Source organism: Hemicordylus capensis, chromosome 6 (genome assembly GCF_027244095.1).
Source record: "Hemicordylus capensis ecotype Gifberg chromosome 6, rHemCap1.1.pri, whole genome shotgun sequence".
NCBI lineage: Eukaryota > Metazoa > Chordata > Lepidosauria > Squamata > Cordylidae > Hemicordylus > Hemicordylus capensis.
The window spans coordinates 93,030,414-93,052,271 of NC_069662.1; the positions used below are offsets into that span (position 1 = coordinate 93,030,414).

Consider the following 21,858-nt stretch of genomic DNA (forward strand, 5'->3'; position numbering starts at 1 on the left):
AACTGGCAAACAGCCTGCTCTTTGCTTTCCTCTCCTGCCTCCCTGACTCAATGGCAAGCTGCAGGCTCTTGAAAGGAGTGTGGAGAGTGTGTGATACTATTTGCACAGTGAGAGAAAGGACCTGTTAAGAATGTTTTGTTTTTCATTATGTCTTTATAGTTCTTCGGCAGCAAAGATACTGGGGGAGGGGAGAGAAGAAGAAGCCAGGGGACCATCTTCACTTCTTGTCTCAAGGACCATCTTCACTTCTTATCTCAGGATCCTCCAAGGCGTCTCCAAGCCCATTGCCATGAATAAAAATCTTAGGAAAGAAAATTGACAAGTATTTGTCAATACGTCTTGACTAACAGGGATTTGTCAATCTCTATTTGTCATGCTGTCTCAAGTCCCAGAGGTACTTAGTATGTGCTGGTGTTTTCTGTGCACTGGCAGGAGGAACTAACAGAGTGTAGCAGTTAACTGGCAGCAGAAGGGAGAGACAAGCACCAGAATAATCAGAGACATGAGCCCTATTCACACCTCATGTACAACACATGCACAATCTGGGAACAGTGTATGCACATATATATGTACAGTTATTCACACCTTATGTCCAACACACGTACAATTGTACACTTTCTCTCTGTACCCTAAATTTGATGAGGTCTGTACCAGGTTTACTTCATTCACAAAAAAACATGAATATGTGTACACTGTACAGTGTTGCCTGAATAGGGCGACATATAGAATTACCTGTTGGGATGTGCAAAACATTTTGAGTTCGGAACATTCTGACTTGAAACAGGCCATTTCAGCTGGTCCGAGCTCGAAACAAATAAATGGCCTGTTTCAAGCTTGGAATGGAACAACCCTGTTACAAGCTGGAACTTTTCAAGTGTTCTGAATACCATTTTGGAGGGCTGTTTTTCCAGGGAAAGCTGATCTACCAATTGGGGTCGGCAGGTAGACCAGACTTCCACTTATGTGTTAAGTCCAGGGTGAGACCTGGTCTACCTGCCTCATGCAGAGGCCTGCCTCATGCAAAAATGGCAGCCTGGTCTACCCACTTCATGCAGCAGGTAGACCAGCCCTCCCAGGTAGGCCAATTTGTAAAGTCCCGAGTGGAGGCCTGGTCTACCTGAGGACCCCAATTGGTAGACCAGCTCTCCCTGGAAAAACCACTCTCCAAAATGGCACCTGGAATGCTCAAAAAAGTCAAAACATTCTAAGTTCATTCCATTGGAACATCCAGCTTGATTGTTTTTTCCAATGAAAATTGGAAAATTTGTGTTTTATTTTGAGCTAAAAATGAAATGCAAAATCCGTTTCGTGTACCCTAACCTGTTGGCATGTACAATGTGATGTCTGAATAGAGCTATTGAGACCCGAGAATCCTGTTCTCTCCTCTGCTTGTTCAGTATACCCATGGAAGAAATATCAGAAGAGAACTCCACATATTTGCCGACATGTTTATCACAATCACACTTTACATTTTTAGGTGTACAACCTTTGAGGCACAAGTGGGCTAACTTGTGAACCACTTAACCAATTTGAACCAAATTTGCTACAGCTGTAGGGACACATAGGGACATCTCAATGGTGTAGATTGTGACAATGTCATCCAACTCAATTCAAGATGGCAGACATGTAAACTTTTGAGGCACAAGTGCACTAACATGTGGACTGTCTAACCTATTTGAACCAAATTTGCTACAGCTGTATGGACATATACAGATGCCCCAATGGTGTAGTTTGTGGTGATGTCATCCACCCCAATCCAAGATGGTGGATGTGTGAACTTTTGAGGTGCAAGTGCACTGACTTGAGGCCTGTCTAACCAATCTGAACCAAATTTGGAACAGCTGTTATGAGTGACACCCAGGAACACCTCAATGGTGTAGTTTGTAATGATGTCATCCACCCTGATCTAATAAGGCAGACTCATGAACATTTGAGGTGCAAGAGATCTAACTTGTGGACCTCGGGTTGAACCAAATGTAGTCCAGTTGTAGAGATAGCAAAAGCAAAGTAGGCTGGTTAGTTCTTACTAGAACACCTTGTTTTTAATCATTCTAGTAATACAGTTTATGTTGAAACATATATTGAACATTGTACCTTCAAACCAGGCCATGAATCCTTTCCCTAAAATGAACTTGAGAAGAGGCAGTACTTTCCTGCTCAAAACCTCCTCCTCTCTCATTTGTTTTAAAGGAAGAGCTGTGCCTAAAGGAAGGCAGGAAAGGAGGTTGCTATTTTAAAAGAGCAGAGGTTAACCATCATTTCTTCTATGTGATTTTGGTTTTTGCTTCTATCATTTTATTTATATATGGCTTTTCAACAAAAGTTCCCATAGCAGTTTACATAGATATAAATACATAAATATTGGTGACTTCCTGTCCCCAAAGGGCTCACAATCTTTTTTTAAAAAAGAAAAAGAAACATAAGCTAGACACCAGCAACAGCCACTGGAGGGATGCTGTGCTGGGGTTGGAGAGGGCCAGTTGCCCCCCCCCCAATAAAGAGAATCAACACTTTTTGCTCCTCTTTGCTCATTTAGCAGGGGACTCGTCTCAGTGAGGCTATTCTCATGACCAGGAGAAACCGGGCTCCTAGCTCGGTTTCTCCTGGTCATATGCTGTAATAAGAGCGATCGCTCCACTAACCCTGTTCTGATGGTGAGTCACCATGGTGCAGCTCTGGATCGTGGCAACTCGTGAGGAGACCCCCGACTGGGAGAATGAAGCAAGACCCCCGACTGGGAGGCTCCCAGCCTCAGGGGGGTCTCCCCAGAATGCTCCGTGCACTTGCACGGGGCATCCTGGGACTTCCAGGGGCTGGGCGGCCCCCAATCCCCACCACCCCTACCAGTTCCGTGACATACCCAGTAATCATCTGGGTGGCCAATCCAGCCACACAGGATGAGCTCCCTGCTCATCTGCAGGGAGAGTGGACTAAGTCCGTTTTCCCCACAGAGCCCGGTTAGGCTCTACACACAGATCATGTATAGAGCCTCAGTATGTGTTTTCTAATATTATACTCTTCTAGGCAAACCTTGCAGTCCTGACTGAACTGGTTATTTCAAATGAGATCTGACCAGGGCACTTTCCAGACTAGCCACTACGACCATGGTAAAATGCTTCGGCTTGCAGGATCAAATTGAAAACGACCCCCAGAATCTACAATGGAAAATACAGCTATTTTTTTGCAATGGACATACAACGTTATAGCACTAAATCGCAACGATAAAATCTGAAACAAGGCATCCGAAATGTGAACAGCACGGCACCCTGCTGACAGCATAGGGACTGCAGTGTCACAACACAGGAAGTATGGAAGCACGCTTTGCAGATATCTTGTGATACTGTAAATGTTTCGTTCAGCAAGTTAGACCAATTAAATCTTTATGGAGCAAGGGCATGTCATGTGACCTATAGGCCCTAGAAAACCTTTGTCTCTAAGCCAGGCTGGCAGTCTGAGCAACACACAGGAGTAGGGACACAAGACTCTTTCACGCTGCCCCAACCCTGGCCTTCTATTTGGTTGTCTCACTCAGTACTCAACCCCAGCCCAACTCTGTCTACATCTTCTGTCTCCAGTCCTCTGCTTGACTCTCTCACCTTGTATGCAACCCTGGTCCATTGGGTAACCTAGACTCTCAAATACCCCTCACCTGCCTACACCTGAACAGGACCATCCAAACTGCAGCCTGTCCTGGCACACAACCAAAGCATGACATTCTATAACAGTGACATTATATCTGTGTACCTTTTAGTCACCTATGAAGTGGGAAGTCTTTAGTCTATCTGTTTTGGCAAGTCTGGTCTACCCCTGGTTGCGCAGTGGTAAAACTGCCGCCCTGTAACCAGAAGGTTGCAAGTTCGATCTTGACCAGGGGCTCAAGGTTGACTCAGCCTTCCATCCTTCCGAGGTCGGTAAAATGAGTACCCAGAATGTTGGGGGCAATATGCTAAATCATTGTAAACCGCTTAGAGAGCTTCCAGCTATAGAGCGGTATATAAATGTAAGTGCTATTGCTATTGCTATTGAGAGGGTTCTTTCGGTGACATTTAAAAAAAATCATACCAACAGAACAGAAAACAGAAGAGTTAGGCTTAAGAACTGCTGACTCTTCCACTAAAAGTGATCATTCCAATGGAAGAGATTTTGGAACTCCCTCCCAGGAGAATCTTATTTGATCCCTTCATTGCTGGCTTTGCACTGCGCACTGTGCTCAGCAAAGACATTTTTTATTCTGAAAGGCTCTTAATCTGTAGCTGTCCAACTGCCTGTTTGATACTATTTTTATTGCTGTGTTTTATTGATTTTATTAAGATTTGTTTGTTTGCTTGGTTTGGTTTTATATTTATTTTGTTTTAACTTGTGGGCTGCCTTGGGAACTGAGCTTTGCAATAGAAAGGCAGAATATAAATGTCTACAATAAATAAGAGTATGTGTGCCTTGTAAAATTGTCTCTAAACCAGGGACCCATTAACCAATTACTCTGAAATTTGGCAAGACTTATATCTTGCTAACTGGGCAAAGAGGCACCTTTTACCGTGGTGATTCTCTTTATTTAGCAGGGGGAGAGTAACTGGCCCTATCCACCCCCAGCACAGTACTTCCAGTGACTGTTGCTGGTGTGTGTCTTATGTTTCTTTTTAGAATGTGAGCCCTTTGGGGACAGGGAGCCATCTTATTTGTTATTTCTCTTTGTAAACCGCCCTGAGCCATTTTTGGAAGGGCGGTATAGAAATTGAATTATTATTATTATTATTATTATTATTATTATTATTATTATTATCTTGAAGGATTAGTAGACTGTTTGAAAGAATCATGCAGTTTGCATGGAAAATACCAAAGCTAAATGGACTAGAAGACTGATTGAACTTCTAAATGAAATCAATAGTAAACAAAAATGAATGGGAAAATGAAAATGAAAGAACTGAATAATGAAATGAAACAATTTAAAATGAAATAATAACAAAATAAATCAAAATTTTAAAAAATGAGAACAAAAATGCAATGAAACTATTTTTTTTCTTTGAATATACCTACTGGAAAGTAGACATTTTAAAATTAATATTTCAGAAATTCTCAGAATATCATGAAGTGGAGTTCTCCAGAAGCTCTTTCTGAAATCTGAGCAGCGTGGCCACCATCTCACTATAAATGGCATGATTTGAAATGGTGACTTTAAAATCTGGATATGGAATAACTATTGCATATGCTAATCTCTATTAATACAGAACAGAGAACCAAAAGGTTGGTTATAAAGAAGAGTGAAGTTTGTGTCACAGCATGTTAAAAAGCTGAATGAGAGTAATTCCATGACTTCTAAGAATCCTGAATCTGGACTTTCACATAGTATGGAGTTCTGTGTTTCTGTTAGTCATAGAATAATAACAACACTGTACTGACACCAGAATATACATTCATCCTCCAACATGTCTCTGTGAAAATCAACTTTGTGAAGTAGAAGTGGGAGAGTGTATTGTCTAGCGGGGAAGCAGCAGGTGAGAGAAGAGTGCTTAATCCTTCCCTTGCTTACCAAGGAGGTCTTCCAAACCCCTGTTTCCATTGCAAACACAGGTCTGGAACCTTAACTATGAAAAAAATACAGCTTTGGAGAAAGCTGGAGGGCAAAATTGGTGGCATATATACTTTCAAAAAAAGTCATTGATTTCATTTCATTGATTTCAGTGACAATTACTTACAGGTAAATATATTAGGAGGAATTGAGTCTGCTTCGATGCTACCCATTGCATCTAGAACAATTACATTAAAAGCACATAGCTATTTTTGTGTGACAGATTCTGAAATATGTGTGTACTATATATTGATCATAACGAATGCATTTTATTATTATTTCGTATCATTATTGTTGCTGTATATGGTTTAACTTGTGAAATTGTGAATGCATATTAATAGCAATGTACAGGATTTGCATATCCTGGGACTGTACTGCAGAATGTGTAGAAAAAATTCCTTGTGCAATGTTATTAGGCATGCACAGTGGATGCTTTTAAAACCTTGATATTGCAGCTATTTTGCATCTCAGCCATTTATTTGAAAACAGTTAAAAAGCCACATGATTGATTTAAAAGACTGCAAAATATAATGTTCACAGGGTCTTCCATGATTCGTTTATATTCTCCTTAGTGGTGATATGAAATATATATGGAATATATTTTGCAATGGCTTTGTTGGATTTTTTTAATAGCTTTGCAGAAGAAAGAGAATATGAGGAAAATAACCTTACACTGACTGAAAATATTACAGTTCCTACAATGACAATGTATTCCATTGTAAATGTTTCCTATAGATTGGTATTGTTTTGTTTATTAAGTACAGCTTTTAAACAGTGCTGAGCTGTTCAGTGATTAGTGAGGATAGTCAATGTACTATGTATTACTTGTATCATGTAGCACACTGAATTTGCAATAAATATATAAATAAATAAACAAATCCACCCCCAAACTGTTAAAGGGTTGACTGCTGACCTCAGGATCTTCCAAAAAATAAATCTCTCTACTTTAAAAACAAACACAAAAAAAAACCACACACACAAAGTAAGGGTTCATCCTTGGTTGCATAACACTTAGTAAAACCTCCTAGACTGCAATACTCAGCAGTAGAAAGAAATACCTATTCAGTTGTTTTGGGTAGGGCTGGTGTGGGAGATATGGAACCCGCTCTTCATTGGCACATGCCACATATGTTTTAAAATCTTGCCCCCATTCAGAGATATTTATTCTCACACATCGGCCTAATTTAGATTACGAACTAATGGCCTGTATCTTTTCATGGCAGTAAAAAGTGGAGAATGGGAGAATCTTAAGGTTGAGGCATAAAAAAAAAAAGAGGACATTAAATTGATTTTTTTAAAGCACATCTCCTATTCTCTTTTTAAATACCCAAACAGTGTTAAATAGAATTTTGTATTAATAATAGGATCAGGACCAAGACTGTTAATGTTAAACTTGGGTCCACTGCGGATTAAAGCAGATGAGTCATAAATCCGGGTGGGGTGGGGGGCTCGAATCATGCTGGAAATGCTGACACAGGCCCATAACAATTGCAGCTCTGCCGAGGATTACTTTCATTCTCAAACCAAATTGTGTTTTCACATTTTAATTCTTAAAGTCACTAGAAAAACAATATATAGGAGGTGGGTTTTTTAAAATTATAAAACTTGATTTTCTTTCTAAGACCAGCAATACATTAATTATCGGTTATGTATATGCCTTCATGGAGATATGTTACTCCTGAAAAAAATAAGGTGGAGTTTGCCAGAGGCACTCTGGCATGCTTGGGGATGTGTGTGCCGTGAGTTCCATTTAACTGTTTCTTTTCTGCTGCTGTTGATGATGAGACAAAAAGGGTAAGGGCAGAAGAGGAACAGATTGTGCAGAAGAGGTGACTGGCAGTAAAGGAAGAGAATGCAGAATGGGGGGAAAGAAGGAATAAAGAAGCAGAGGGGGGGAAACAGTTGGAGAAAAATCAGGAACAGGGACAATATTTAAACAATTTTTTTCAAGCAAAACCACCAATTATTTTGAAAGTCAAACACTAAGAGAAGCACATAGAAGAACCCTGAGCAGAGCATGTTTTGCTTGTCCAGAAAGTGTTGACTTGGGAGGGTTGTCATGAAATCAGCTGGAGCGGATGGTATGCTTGATATCCAAGGGGGAGAAAGAGTGGGAGGCAGCATATGGGTGCTGCAGGAAGCCTTGATTTCTGAGAAGGGCAGCCTTCCTGTATTTTAAAACCATCATGTACTTCTAGGTCGCTTCATTTTTTACTCTTGTCTCCAAAAATGTCTCCAAATCACTGAAGAAAGGAGATGGAATTATTTCTTGCATCCAACCTAAAGAGAGAATAAATACCCTGATTCAAACTCAGAAGTTGTGCTTTTGGAATGTGCAGATGGAAATTGCATAACAATATCAGGATAGAAACTGTTTCTGAACTCTCTTACATCAAACTCAGTTAAAGGAGGAGTGGCAATGAGACTTTTTCTGATTCAATTTCTTCATTGACAGCTTCTGCCTCCAAAGTATCCGTCAGTGCAAATTGGATTCTTATCAATACAACAAAAATCATTTCTTCAATAAACAGCAGCTTTTTATTCAAGTGGAGAGCAGGTATACCTGTGGATAAGGATAAAAGTTAATGTTGACATTTCTGCCTGTTCAACAAAAACTCACAGAAATCCACCCAGTGTATGTGAAATCTGGTCTCTCTCTCTTTCTCTCTCTCTCCCTCTCCCTTCCCTATCAGCCTAACCTTCTGTGTTGATACATGAATGCTGGTACCCACTTACAGGGATGCCAGATGATCAGTGCAGAATGAAGGTCCCAGGAGAAAAGATCACATGGTTTTCTCTGCCCTGTGACGTCACCAGCAGATGGCATGGGTACCAGCTCTGGCAGTTGGCATCAATGTCACTTTTTAGAGATCAATGAGATAGTGCAGATATACACAGATCTAGACTCCAGGAGACGATGCGACATTCAGATTGAAAAGATTTGGAAGGCACAAAATGAAAACTGATTATTGAATGAGATTTTTTTAAAGGCCAAGGTAATACAAATAAGTGTGTGTGTATGTGTGTGTGTGTATATATATATATACTGCTGAGTGTGCATGCAAGTGTTTTAAACATACAGGATAGATGCCTTGTGTTTTGTGAATGTTGTGCTTGCTTTTACTATTTCACTTCTTCTACTTTCACTTATTATATAATACTGCAAGAGAGTTGATTTTTTGATAAGGGGCTTAGGTTGTTTTAAAGAAAAGCTATATCTATTTAAAAGTCCCTCGCCTCCTTGTTTATGAATTTGCATTTGTGTACTTGTTTTTAAATTTGAGGATTATTGAATATGCTGCTTGAAAACTGAGTATAGGGACAGAAACAATGCAAGGAGCAAATTGTCACACACACACACCCCTTTTCATTCTGGATTCTAAACACACGTGCACAATTGCAGTCAGAATCCACAGACTATTCCTGTCAGATATTAGCTGGAGGGAAACGTCTGTTCTTTGAAGAACACAGATGCTGCCAGAGAGTATGAGGAGGTTTAGTTTTGCTTCTGATTTTTTTTTTAAATGAAAAAAAAAAAACCAGTTAATTCCAACAATGTTTAAAACTTGGAAAATTTTGTTCAGGATTTTTTTTCTGAGAGAGAGAGAGAGAGAGAGAGAGAGAGAGAGAGAGAGAGAGAGAGATCTATTGCTTAATGCCTTCCATGAATATGTTTATTTACCCTGTCCTGTTTTTAATAGGAAAGAAATAATCCGTGTATCACACATTTTCATACTGATCATTAGAAAAAGCCTCTCTTCGCTTTAATTAAGTCACTGCATGATTCATTTGCCTTCTTTTCCATTTTAATTCTTTTCAAGTCAATTCAGACTTGATTGCAATGATTTGTAGAAGAATATGTGCAAACAATTTACAATACAAAAGTTAAAGCTTTTCCCCCCTGTCAGTTAACAGAGGCATGGCCCTTTTAATTTTTAAGACTAGTCTCTCATTTAATTTCATTTTCTATGGCATTTAGATTGTTGAAATGTGTATATTTTTAAAAATCTATTGTTTTTCATAAATTCTACATTTTAAAATATTGTGAATCTATATTTTTAAAAATTCAGGAAATATAGAAAGGAGTTAATTTTAATTGTTTAACTTTTTCTTAACTGTTGTGTCAGCATTTTCCTTCTGTTAGCTATATTGCATTTTTAATCTATATTTTTGGAACAAATATCTCTATCTATATAATATGTAGTACATTCATATAGTGATTAATATTTTTTAAAGTATTTGCTGTATTTTATAGAGGACTCTGTATGTGCACATAAATATATACTGAGTACTAATAATTATGTAAAAGCTGAAAATCTGTATTAAAATATGTACTTTACAAACGGATACCTTTAAAACCTTTTGCTGGCATTCTTTCAGGTAACATAAGATTATAACGTCATGTTAACACTACCATTTGATGAGTCTGTTGTAATGCCAGAGTCCCAGATGTGCAGAAAGTTTTCCAGAGAAAGTGAAGACCTCAAGCAGATCAAGAAACCGGAAAGCTTTGCAAAGCAAATCACTCACCAAGGGAAAAGTCTTAAAAGATCTATGGCAGAAGATACAGAAAAAGAGGAGGTGGAAGATGACCGAGAGGAAGAGGATGAGAATGGTTTACCTAGGAGGAGGGGCCTTCGGAAAAAAAAGATGACCAAGATGAGGATGGACAGGGTCAAATTCAGGCGACAAGAAGCCAATGCAAGAGAAAGAAACAGAATGCATGGCCTCAATGATGCTCTGGACAGTTTAAGGAAAGTGGTCCCTTGTTATTCCAAAACACAAAAACTGTCTAAAATAGAAACATTGAGACTTGCCAAAAATTACATATGGGCTCTTTCTGAAATCTTACGAATTGGCAAGAGGCCTGATTTGCTGACGTTTGTCCAAAACCTATGCAAAGGTCTCTCCCAGCCAACGACAAACTTGGTGGCAGGATGCCTACAGCTGAATGCCAGGAGTTTCTTGATGGGTCAGGCAGGGGAAAGTACCCATCATGCCAGATCCCCCTACTCTACTTTCTACCCTCCCTATCACAGCCCAGAGCTGAGCACTCCCCCAGGTCATGGAACACTTGACAATTCCAAGTCCATGAAACCCTACAATTACTGCAGCGCTTATGAGTCCTTCTATGAAAGCACTTCTCCTGAGTGTGCCAGCCCACAGTTTGAAGGTCCCTTAAGTCCTCCCCCGATTAACTATAATGGGATATTTTCCCTCAAGCAAGAAGAAGCTTTGGACTATGGCAAAAACTACAATTATGGCATGCATTATTGTGCAGTGCCACCCAGGGGTCCCCTTGGGCAGAGTTCTGTATTCAGGTTGCCTACAGAGAGCCACTTCCCTTACGACCTACATCTGCGCAGCCAGCCTCTCACCATGCAAGATGAATTAAATGCAGTTTTTCATAATTAATGAGGAAAATGAAAATAAACAGTGGTCATTCACCTCTCCGTCTAATTAAGACAAAGCAGATGCTTGTGCCCCATTCAGTCCATGCAACTCTATTTAAAAATGTGTTTGCTAGTTTCTAAAGTGTGTCAGCTATTGTGGGACTTTTTTATTTCTGTGTAATAACAGCAGCAGCAGCAGCAACAACAATAATAATAACAATAATTTTACTTATCAGTATTTAATTCCATTTGGATCTTGGTAAGCACTGTGAGATTCTTTTTCTGATAATTTTTCCCCCTTCCTCCCCTATTCATTCAATTTTGTCGAGCAGTGTGTCTAAATAAAATTGTTGAGCTGAAAAAATGCACACTGTATAAAGTCTGCAATAGTATTTTGATTGTACAGTAACTATACCAATGCATGCTATTGAAATCAGACAAGTAAAAATGATGTATTTATAATAATTAGAAATGATATATTATGTAATGGGGAAGAGGTGAATTTTTAAATTCTCCAGATTTTTTTTTTAAAATTAAAGAAAAACTGTCGCAGGCATCACGCAGTGGAGATGGTGCAGCAATATTTTAAGCTATGCAAAAAAAAAAAATCAAAAGAAAGTGCATATAAATAAAATGAATGGTTATCATTGACAATTCTTCAGCTTAAAATTTAAAACATTTGATGGCAGGGGCTACCTATCCTTTAGAAGGTTTTTTCACAGGTTTTGCATCCATCATTTTAATATAAAAATCATACGCTATCGGCACTTCTTTTGTATTATTTTGCCTTCACATGTAAAGTTTGTTAGAATGTTTAACTGTGTTTTTCGTTACTTATTTTAAATGCAATTAAACATAGATGTTTTGAAGTCTAACATCACCAATGATATAACGTCAGCTGTGACATACTGATACTGTGTGATAATATCATAGGGCATTTGCTGTCTTCGTATTTTCATGTAATGTAAGCCATGCTCTTTAGATTGTTAATGTGACACTAAAGTAGATTTATCTAGAAGTTAGTTTCATTGGCATAAATGTTCCAAGTAGAAGTGTTCAGGATTAGAGTGCCACATGTTGACATTAGAGGTCAATATAATCAAGGCTTACCCTACTCCTAATTCAGATCAGCGCATCCAGAATGTAGAGAAAACTCAATGCCACTAAAAATGTTCACCTGGAAGTCTCATTGGGTGCCATCTCCTGAGGAATGCTGCTGCTGTGCAAGCTCTGCTAATGCTCTGTTTGGTTAATTGTTCGCAGTAATTTCAATGCAGAATTTGTGATGACTTGTTTTAGCATTACAATTTTTGGTATTCATGATCTATGATCGGTAACACATTTTCAAAGTTGATTAAATGAAAACTGGAAATATAATAGATGACTTCCTACAAACATCAAGTGAAGACTAGGTAAGCATTCTGCATTGATATTGATTCTGAACAGGGGACAGGAGAGTTCATAAGTAACAGCACGAGGAGAGCACATACAGAGTAGATTCCTGATCTTTGCATATTGCCCAGCACAAGAGTACATACCTCTGATTTTGTGGCAAGTTCACCACTACCTAAATATATTAATTTGGCAGGGGAAGTCCTGTTGATTTCAATATATCTTTCTTTTAAAATAAGGGTGCTTAGGATCACCATCTTTATTTACTTAACAGTATTCCATCTCAAAGAAGGCAAAACTATTCTACTGCAGGAACATTCATATGAACACAAGCGAACCACTCGAGGTTATTATTCAGGATGTTGTGCTCCGATTGCTATCCTTGAGTTCTATACAGTTCACACACACTGTCGGGAAAGGAACATATGCTTGCTTTTTCACCCAGGAGAATTATCTTCCATAACGGTGCATAGGGACATCCCTGTAAAGCTACACAGGGTTGTTGTTGAGTCTCTGGCAGGCTATAAATGGCTGGTATGTGAACTGTTGCTCACAAGTCCGATGAGCCTGAGTAGGGATTCTTCTTCACTGAAGAATCTCTACTGCTAGTCCTTCTTTACGTGAACCACTTTTTTCAGGGCTGGTTTATTTATTTACCTATTACGTTTATATCATTTGTTTCTTCCATCATGGAACTCAATGTGGCATACGTGGAGTTGGCAGGCAGGCATCCATTGGAACAGTGACCAGATGTAGGCCTGCTTAGCTTCAGTAAGGTAATCTTATCATTTGCCCTCAGACCATGCCCTGGTTCACATATACATGCACATCAACTGATCTCTGGTCACCTGACTCTTCAACAGTAATAATTCCTCGTGCATAAAAAAGTCTTAAGATAATTTGTGCAGTAGCCACCTAAAAGTAGCAAGTTGATTTAACAGTTCTTCATATTAACAGTTTGCACTGATATATTTCAAATATCTCAGGGACTTCACAGTAACCAACAGCCAATCATCAATAATAAACCAATAATAAATCATATCAACAGTAACCAACAGCCAATCATCAATAATAAACCAATAATAAACCATAGCCCAACTGTTGGCACAGCCTCCCCTATCTTCACAGGGGCTCCTTAAGATAAGACCAGTGTGCTCTGACTCTGAGGGGAAGAACGAACAGCTCAGGCCAGGGAGCTCATACCATTGGCTCCTGAAGGGACCACTAGTGGCCTGAGACAACTCCCTAATATACAAAGGTCATTGATGATCCTTCAGGAGCCAATGGAATGAGCACCCCTGATTATAGTCTTCACTGGCACACTGCACCAGCTACTGATGTCCCAAAATTAGAGCTTGTGAAAAAAGACAACAAAATACCAGGCCACATCTTTCCCGTATAACCAACCATTTTATCAACATTTAGTTTGTTTCCCTTTGATGGTGCTTCCTCTTTCAGCATTAAAATGGATTTTCCCAGTTCTTCTGTGACTGCAAGGGTTTCCCTACTACAGCAATTCTGTCCTGCAGCATGTTTAGGCAGCTATCAGCTGAATTGTGATCCTATGAGCCAGGGCACTGAGACAGCGGCTCAGAAGACTGACGGTAAGGATGAAGAACAGGCTCAAGTAGACAGATTGTTCCACAGTGTTTCCACATTACATCTGAGTCATGCAGGGTTGTGAGAGCTCCTTAAACACCCCACAGCCATTCACTCCCAGACACTAGACTTGGCATTTGATAGCTGCGGGGGCAGGGGGGACTGTGATCAACGGATCAGCGAAATATTGTCAAATAGTAAAGAACTCAAAGAATTCCTTTATTACAGCAGTAACAAAGAATGGGAAAATATTATGCTTTGCGAGGACTACTATCCTCTGAAAAGTCTTTACAGCAGTAATTCCCAAACTATGCAATACAGTAATACAGCAGTAATTCCCAAACTATGTCAGGGAGTATCCTTCTGTGAGGTAAGGTGAAACAGTTGCCCCAAGTGGAGGATTGCTGAGGCACCAGTGAGACAACTAGAGGCCTGCTTGCTGCCTCAGTGGTCTCCCTCCAGGGCCAACCTGTCCACTAGGCAGATCTAAGTGGTTGCCTAGGACACCAATTCTTGGGGTTTGCATAAGCAATGCCAGAATATAGCAGTGCCACTTATTCTTTCTCTCCCTCTTATATCGCACCTCTAAAGTACTGCACAGTGGTGTAAGAATATAATAAGGCTATATCCGTGATCAGAATGGGGTGGGGAGAGCGGGTGGGGGAAAGGCAGGGATGGACCTACCTTCCCCCCAGATGATTGTTGCAGACCTTTTTGGTGTACCGGTGGCACCCACATGATCCACGCTGCCCTGAACAGTGTGGATTGCTGGAAGCTGGGACTCATTTTCTCAGCCTCCAGGAATCCCACAAGACACTGCGTGCTGAGTGTGGTGCCTTGGGGCATTCCCCTGGGAGTTGGGCACTCTAGGCAAACATACAACTCTGTGTATGTTTGGGCAGCGTGAAGCCTGAGCATACACATGATCCTGGAGCTGGGTTAGAGGGCTTGCTTGCACCCTCTAATCCAGGTAAAAGCCTGGATAAAAAAGTTAAGATTGCTGTGGAGGCAGTGCTGGGATTGGCCTCAATCTGGATGGTGTATACGAGCAGCCCTAACCTGGGTAAGGCTGCTTGTGTGCACAGCCTCAATATGTAATACTTCACCCTGCTCTCCAAAAGGCCTGTATATTCTGCACCCCAAAAAGCCCATTGCACCTCAGTCCTCAATAAACAGTCTCATAAGCTGCAATCCCTCTCTTGAATATGAATTTCCTACTCAGCATTCATTTCCAAAAAGAAAATGTCTCAGACTGGATTTCCAAATTAACAGCAGCATCTTTTCATCTTTGATGTGTTAGAATTTTACCCCCATAATAGACAGGGAACTCTGTCCCACTGAATCCTCAAACCAGTACAGGCTTATCATTTACTGGTCACCTGCACAGGCTGATCATTTGACCTCATGAATGAGCAGCCTATGTGACTCAAGCTGGGGCTTTGTACTTCTTGGCTGGTGGGGGCAGGGGCACAACAAAATCAAACTTCATCAAGGGCACCAAAACCCCTAGAATCAGCCCTGTCTCTCCCTCTTCTGCCCTTCGCCATCCAAGCGACTCTTGAAGTTGCTCCTCTAGTCCTGACCTCTTCCTCTTCCTGTTCCTCTTCACTGCTGCTGCCTCCTCCCACACTTGCTGCTGGGCTGATAAATAGAAGGAAGAGGAAGCAGATGAGGAAAGGGCATCAGAGTACTGGAGATGCTCTGCTTCTCCTTCCTCCCTCTTCTCATTATCAGCCCAGTAGCAAATGAAGAATGAGGCAGAAGAGGGTCTGTGTGCCGTAGGCCATGCAGCAGTGCACGCTTGTATGAAATCAAGTGGTGGTGACGATTGCTGCAACCACCTTTTTTAAAAAGGGAAGAGGTAGTATTTGGAACCCTTCCTCATGCACAAAGAGATCTTAGTATGCTGCTAAATTGTGTGATGAAATATAGTGTGCTATGAGAAAGAAATACATTAAATTATTAAATGCTCCCATGACCCCAAAGTGACCGTTTTGGCTTTTTTCCCCCCAGTCAGCCCCAAATTCTGTTTTGGCTACGCTGTGGATAGCATTGTATCATTCAGTCACTCCTGATGCCATGTAGCTTAACTGAGAGGAGAGAGGGCATTAGCTCGCTGGAGAGGGCCACATTGGGGTTTGCTCCATAATGAAGGATGTATGCACATGTGATACTGAATCATGCAGGGCTCTTTACCCTTGCCTTTGCTGCCCGATGATTCATTATGCAATTTTAAAATTAGGCTGCTAGATACACGATGATGCTCTTGATTATATTTGTATTTGGCAATGTTTGTCCATGTACAAATCATAAGTAATAAGTTGACCAATCAAATTGACAGATTTGACCAGCATCCCAGCTCACAATGATGCAGCTGTGCTTGTCTATCTCTTAGTTGTAAAGGAAGGTGATGGCAACTGATGCAGAGCTGCCATTACTTGTGACCATTCTGTTCCACTGGACAAGTAGTGACAAGGTTCTACTGAAAGTCAGCCTATAGCCAGGGGCACTATTTCAGCAAATTCCTAAGGCCTGGTCTTAGGTACAGACACTGGGGCAGGTGGTGGTGTCTAATGAAGCCATCAAGACAAGACAAATAGTTATCCTTTTTTAAGCAATGGGGTATGCATTTATCTACCTAGGCTATAAAAAATCTTAGGAGGCTAAAACAGATATGATACTAGTATAAAAACATACAATAGCTTAACTCAAGTCAAAATCTCTGAAGGATTTCAAACTCTGTTTACAAGCACTACTACAACTATTACTATTTTGTATTTATACAGCAGCAGCAGGGCATGTCAAATGCCTGCATATCTGCCAGGAGGAGCCAAAGCTAACATTTTTAAACAGAAGGTGTCACAAAGTGGGGGCCACAATGGAGGAGGCCCTGCCCAAGTCCTATCCAGCTCCATCTCATGAGCCTGGAACCCAAGAAAGAATTATCTCGTTGATCCTAATTATGGGGAAAGGGTCATATGGAGAAAATATCTTTTATATAGCAGATGACTACAGAATGCAGAAATACCAGCTCTGTTCTTTTGAACTGGACACTTGTAGTTTTAGAGATATCATGCCATGTGTTTGAAAAACACAGCCTTTTTTTATATGGGCAAAATCTCCCACAAATCTTTATTCTGTGGTGGTTGCCCCCCACATAAGCAGAATATCACTTGCATGAACTCAGTAACAGCACAAAGTAAGATGGTATGACCATTTCATTATTGCCATGTGGTTTCTGAATCTATATTGCAGGAAATCAGCTCTGAGAAAGCCAACACTAGACACAAGCAGAGCCAATCTCATGATGTGAAAGACCAAACAGTTCAAATTGAAGAGATTATTAATTTTTCAAGGTTTTCCCATTGTCGGCAAAGTTTACTTCTGCTCTTCACAACACACAGAGGTAATTTAGCCTTAAGTCCCCCAGCAAATGTAAAACATTTTCTCTAAACCTCATTTTCAGAGGTGAGGGAATTATTAAATAATGTCTTAGTTTCCAAAATGATAATCTCATAATGCTTTTTAAAAAAAGAATACAAACAAAAATATGATCCTAAATGTATTTAAATCTTACCAATGAACACAATGCCAGTTATTAAAAAGTAATTCTGGAGAAATTAGCTTGCAGCTACAAAATTAATATAATTCATTTATTACTTGCAGCCACAAATCAAACTGCTGTTAACACTGCTGTACACAATTTAATAAGCACAGTAAGATTCCATATGGCTGCAGTTTTAGAATCCTGGTCACTCCACAGAGCCATTAGCAGAATGGTCTCATAGGCATGCTCAGCCTGGAAGCATTTATTGCTATCATGGTCTAAAATAAATGTTTATAAACCATGAAAATAAAGTTGAGATTTTGTTCACATTGTTATAGTTTGACAGAGGACCCATTGATGTAAGTGGCTGGATTCCTATTGACTTCCTTGGGGTTTGCATCCGACACCCTGCAGTTAATCCATCTCCCATTGCTTTCCGTGACAAATTACCCACTGATTTGAATGGATCTCAATTACACTTTGCCATGATTCAACAGCTCCAGTGTACAGATGGGGTCTTGGAGGGGCCCTGACAGTTCTGTGTGACAGAACCCATTGGATGATTGACTGATGCTATTGTTTTCACTCTTTGATTTCTCTATTAGTATTTAAAAATAAGTAGGGGGAAAGATGTGAGTCTACACATAGTCCCCTTGTGTGCTTTTCCTGCATCTGTGTCTGTGTGTGGTGGTGGTGGGTGACCCACCCAAACTGTTCCTCTACACATGCTCCAAATACTCTTTTAAATCAGTGTTCCTATGCCATTAAGAAATGGCATGCGGGAGGAAAGAGTCTGTGAGTTCATACCATGTTCATATCTTTATCACATTGTGCTGGTCGGGCATTTGTTTGCCCAAACTGGCTCATGGGGATAACCAATCAATGGATTAAGCTCCTCCTCTCCTGTGCAATATTCACTCCAGCCCCACATTACAGGTCCAAACCACCTGTGACATGGGAGATCCATGAGAAGAAGAATCTCTTCAGTACAGATTAGGGGATTATTTTAGATCAAAGAGCTGTGAAAGGAGCAATTCAGATTGGGGCTGCAGTTCTGGAAGAGAGAGGATACTATCCCTTTCCTTTCACACCACTTTCCTGTTTTAAATTGCTCCCCCTTCCCCATAAAACTATTTGCCCCGTAGGAGAAAACATAAAAACTCCTGAATACCGCAACAGCCCCAATTCTAATTGGGTTCTCACAAGGCTGCCTTGATCTAAAAGAAAAAAATAGTTGGAGATCCAGTTCAGTAATCTCCCATGTCATGTCTAGTTTGTTCCAAATTTACATAGGAAACATGAGTTTATGAATCGGAAAGGTATTTTTTAATGCAGCACCTTAGGTTCATGTGAAAGCAGTATGCCCAGACTGCACAGAGCTCTGTGTTCAGAAAGAGGTTGAAATGGAGTCATGGAACTCAGTGGTTACTGTCAGTGGCCTGTATTTCCCAGGATGCCCAGCTTATGCATGGGATATTAGCCATTTGTGATTCACAGACTCAGTGGCTACTTAGTGCTGCTTTCAGATTCAGAGGATAGCAGAGTTAGTGCCAAGAGACTGTCTAGTCGTCTCAGGTGGGGAAGTTAGAGTAGCCAATCTTATCTGGGAACTGGAGAAGGTGAGGAACAGGTTCTAGGTAATCAAAACTTATCAAGGAAAGAAAAGGGTAGTTTTGTCACCCCACTAATATCGAAGGTAGCCACCATTGTGTGAACGGGTTCAAAGAACCCAGGCCGCTAATGGTAGGGGCCGCTGAAGCCCCCAGGGGAGTGTGGCCTCAAGATCCGGAAAGCCCGAGCGAGAGCTTCCATGTCATTTCAGGCAGTGCTTGCTGCCTGAAAGGATCTATTCTCCCTTTCTCTCCCTCTCTGGAGGGAGAGAAATGGAAATAGATGCTTTCAGGCAGCAAACACTGCATGAGAAGGACAGGGAAGCTATAGTGCCCGCTTGTGGGTGGGGAGGGGATTCTCTTGGGGCTCAGCCATGCCCTGTGCAAGTGACATCACACATATGGGATGCCATTAGAGGGGCTGCCTGGCGAGGCCAGACCCAGGCGGGCACTCGGCTGGCTCCGTGCCTGATACTGAGGCTGTTCTCACAAGCAGCCTAACCATGCCTGGGATGCCCCAGGCAGAGTTAGGCTGGTCATGGCCTAACCCTGTGGATCCCTCCAGGCCCTGCCTGCCTAACCCCCTTAATGAACCCAGCTTTTAGCTGAGGTAAAGGATGCTCTCTCACCCTTAACCTGGGTATCGTGCATGCAGCCCGAGGAGTCACAGAGATAGGCGCATAGAGCACTCGTGTGAGAGGAAAATCCCCAATGCAAAGCGCATGCTGCGCATTGCATTGAGAGATGCCCGGAGGCCAGAACAACAAGTTCCAACCCTGGATCCCTCTGCCTTACTCCATGCTTCACAGAGCTGCATGGAGCAAGGCTGCCCGTGTGGGCGCATGGGAGGTGTGCAGAAGAGGACCTGCTTAGTCGTCTGGGAGGCAGGGAAGGTGAAAGCAGCCTTCTTCCCACACCCTCCGGACCAGGGGCGTAGCAAGGTTGGAGTGGGCCCAGAGACAAGATTTTAAAATGGGCCCCCCCCACTCAAAGTCCAGGGCCTCCGCACACCCCAGGCCCCCAAGGATTTAAGTCTGATATTCCAAAATAAGTATGCTGCCTGCAAATACATTTCACTGAATACACACACGCACACGTCACAATATATAGTGATATACATTGAGTACTATACATTTGTTTTACTTTTAATGCCTAGAACACACTAGAAAGATGAATGATTAAAATGGGCCCCTCGCTGCAGATTAGCCAAGGTGACTTTCAACCATGCAGGGTGAGCCTATGTTTGTTTTCTCAGAATTCTGAACAAATTCAGTCAAGTTTGATTCCAGGAGGTTTTTCACAGGAGGCTTTTAAAGCCCTTTAACACACATCTCCTCTGGAATAGAGGTGCTGCATTCACATGTTGGCCAGATTTACCCTGAAGTCCCTGCAGGTTATTGGGGAGCAGTTCACACACAAGAAAAATAAAATAAAATAAAAGCAGAAGACATGCTTCACAGTTCTCACTCAGACCTTCTGGGTTGCAAAACAACTTGAACATAAGTGCATTTATAAATGAATGAATAAAATAAATATAATACTGTTTCTTCCAGAAGTTTTTGTAATTTTCTGCCATGAAACAAGCCACTTATAGGACTTTTTAGATAGTTTTTTTTAAGCCAGCAAATTTTCCAAGCTGTTTAAAAATAAATATTCAGAGACTTCTCAGTCCCTCCCCCCCATATCAAAGCCCTATGGCAAGCAGATCCCTATATATCCGGGTGGGGGTGTGGGTGGGGAAGGTAACCATAAAAAGGAGTTCACACTCTACCTGGCAGCAGGGGGTCTTCTGCTGCAGAGAACAGTGGAGGCCTCTCTGGCTGCCTCCTCCTTCCTGGCTGGCTTGGGCCCTACTGGAGTTCAGGCTTCACAGAGGCCTTTGTTCTCCGTGGAAGCCCCGCCCACCCGCCGATCAGCTGAGAGGTGGGAGAAAAGGAGCTCTTTGCAGCTTGTCTGCTGCCTCCATTGCCGGCCAGGAGAACAAGCTGGAGAGATGGCGAACAGGGCAAGTGGCTGAGGGGCCTTGGGGCTGGGCAGGGGGCAATGGGGAGTCATGTGAGGTGCCTCTGGGGGGCCCCTCCAGGCAGTGGGGCCCCCAGACAACTGTCTCCCCTTGCCTGATCGTTGTTACGCACCTGCTCCGGACCTGTCCAGGGCAATAGTGTGAATCACTCCAGTGAGTTTCTAATAACACAATTTCAGTTTGGGAAGGTTTTCAAGTGTGAACCCATAGAAGAAGAAGAGCCCTGCTGGATCAGGCCCAAGTCCTATTTAGTCCAGCATCATTTTTCCCACAGTCGCCTCCGTGAAGCCCACAGGCAAGAGGTGAGGGCATGTCCTGCAACTGTTATTCAGAGGCATTTTACCTCTGAGGCTGGAGGTGGCCAATAGCCACCTCCAGCCTCAGTAGCCATTGATAGACCGCACAGGCACAGTATACTAGTAGCCATTGATAGACCACGCATCCACAGCATACCATTGTATGTGTTTGCTTTCGATTCTTTATCAGGCCTGCGGCTATGGGAGAGAATGAGTTTCTCACAGTAGGCAGGTTGAAGTTTAGACTAAAAAAGTATACGTGACACCCCATAGGGCTGCAGGGAGTAATATGGTGGGACAGGAAGTTAGGTGGTAGGGAAAACTACATCTTCATTCTCATTAGTTCTTTTTTGTTGCAGATTTGTTACCATTGTAGGTTTGGACTGGTGCGCACAAACTGATGTTCTGGGCACAGAAACAATAGATTGCCAG

The 21,858-nt window shown here is 41.6% G+C and overlaps 1 protein-coding gene and 1 long non-coding RNA gene across 2 annotated transcripts; one reads left to right on the top strand and one right to left on the bottom strand.

Moving 5' to 3' along the window:
* Window positions 1-2,016: 2,016 nt before the first annotated feature.
* LOC128331635 (uncharacterized) lies at window positions 2,017-21,006 on the bottom strand. Its single transcript, XR_008310377.1, has 3 exons — window positions 20,879-21,006; window positions 7,958-8,129; window positions 2,017-7,846 (listed from the first exon to the last, which is right to left on the bottom strand). It is a non-coding gene; the product is annotated as an uncharacterized LOC128331635 (long non-coding RNA).
* NEUROD6 (neuronal differentiation 6) lies at window positions 8,317-11,834 on the top strand. The gene is made up of 2 exons (XM_053265259.1): window positions 8,317-8,562; window positions 9,947-11,834. The coding sequence occupies exon 2, from the start codon at window positions 9,968-9,970 to the stop codon at window positions 10,979-10,981; it is 1,014 nt and encodes a 337-aa protein (XP_053121234.1). The 5' UTR covers window positions 8,317-8,562; window positions 9,947-9,967; the 3' UTR covers window positions 10,982-11,834.
* Window positions 21,007-21,858: the final 852 nt, after the last annotated feature.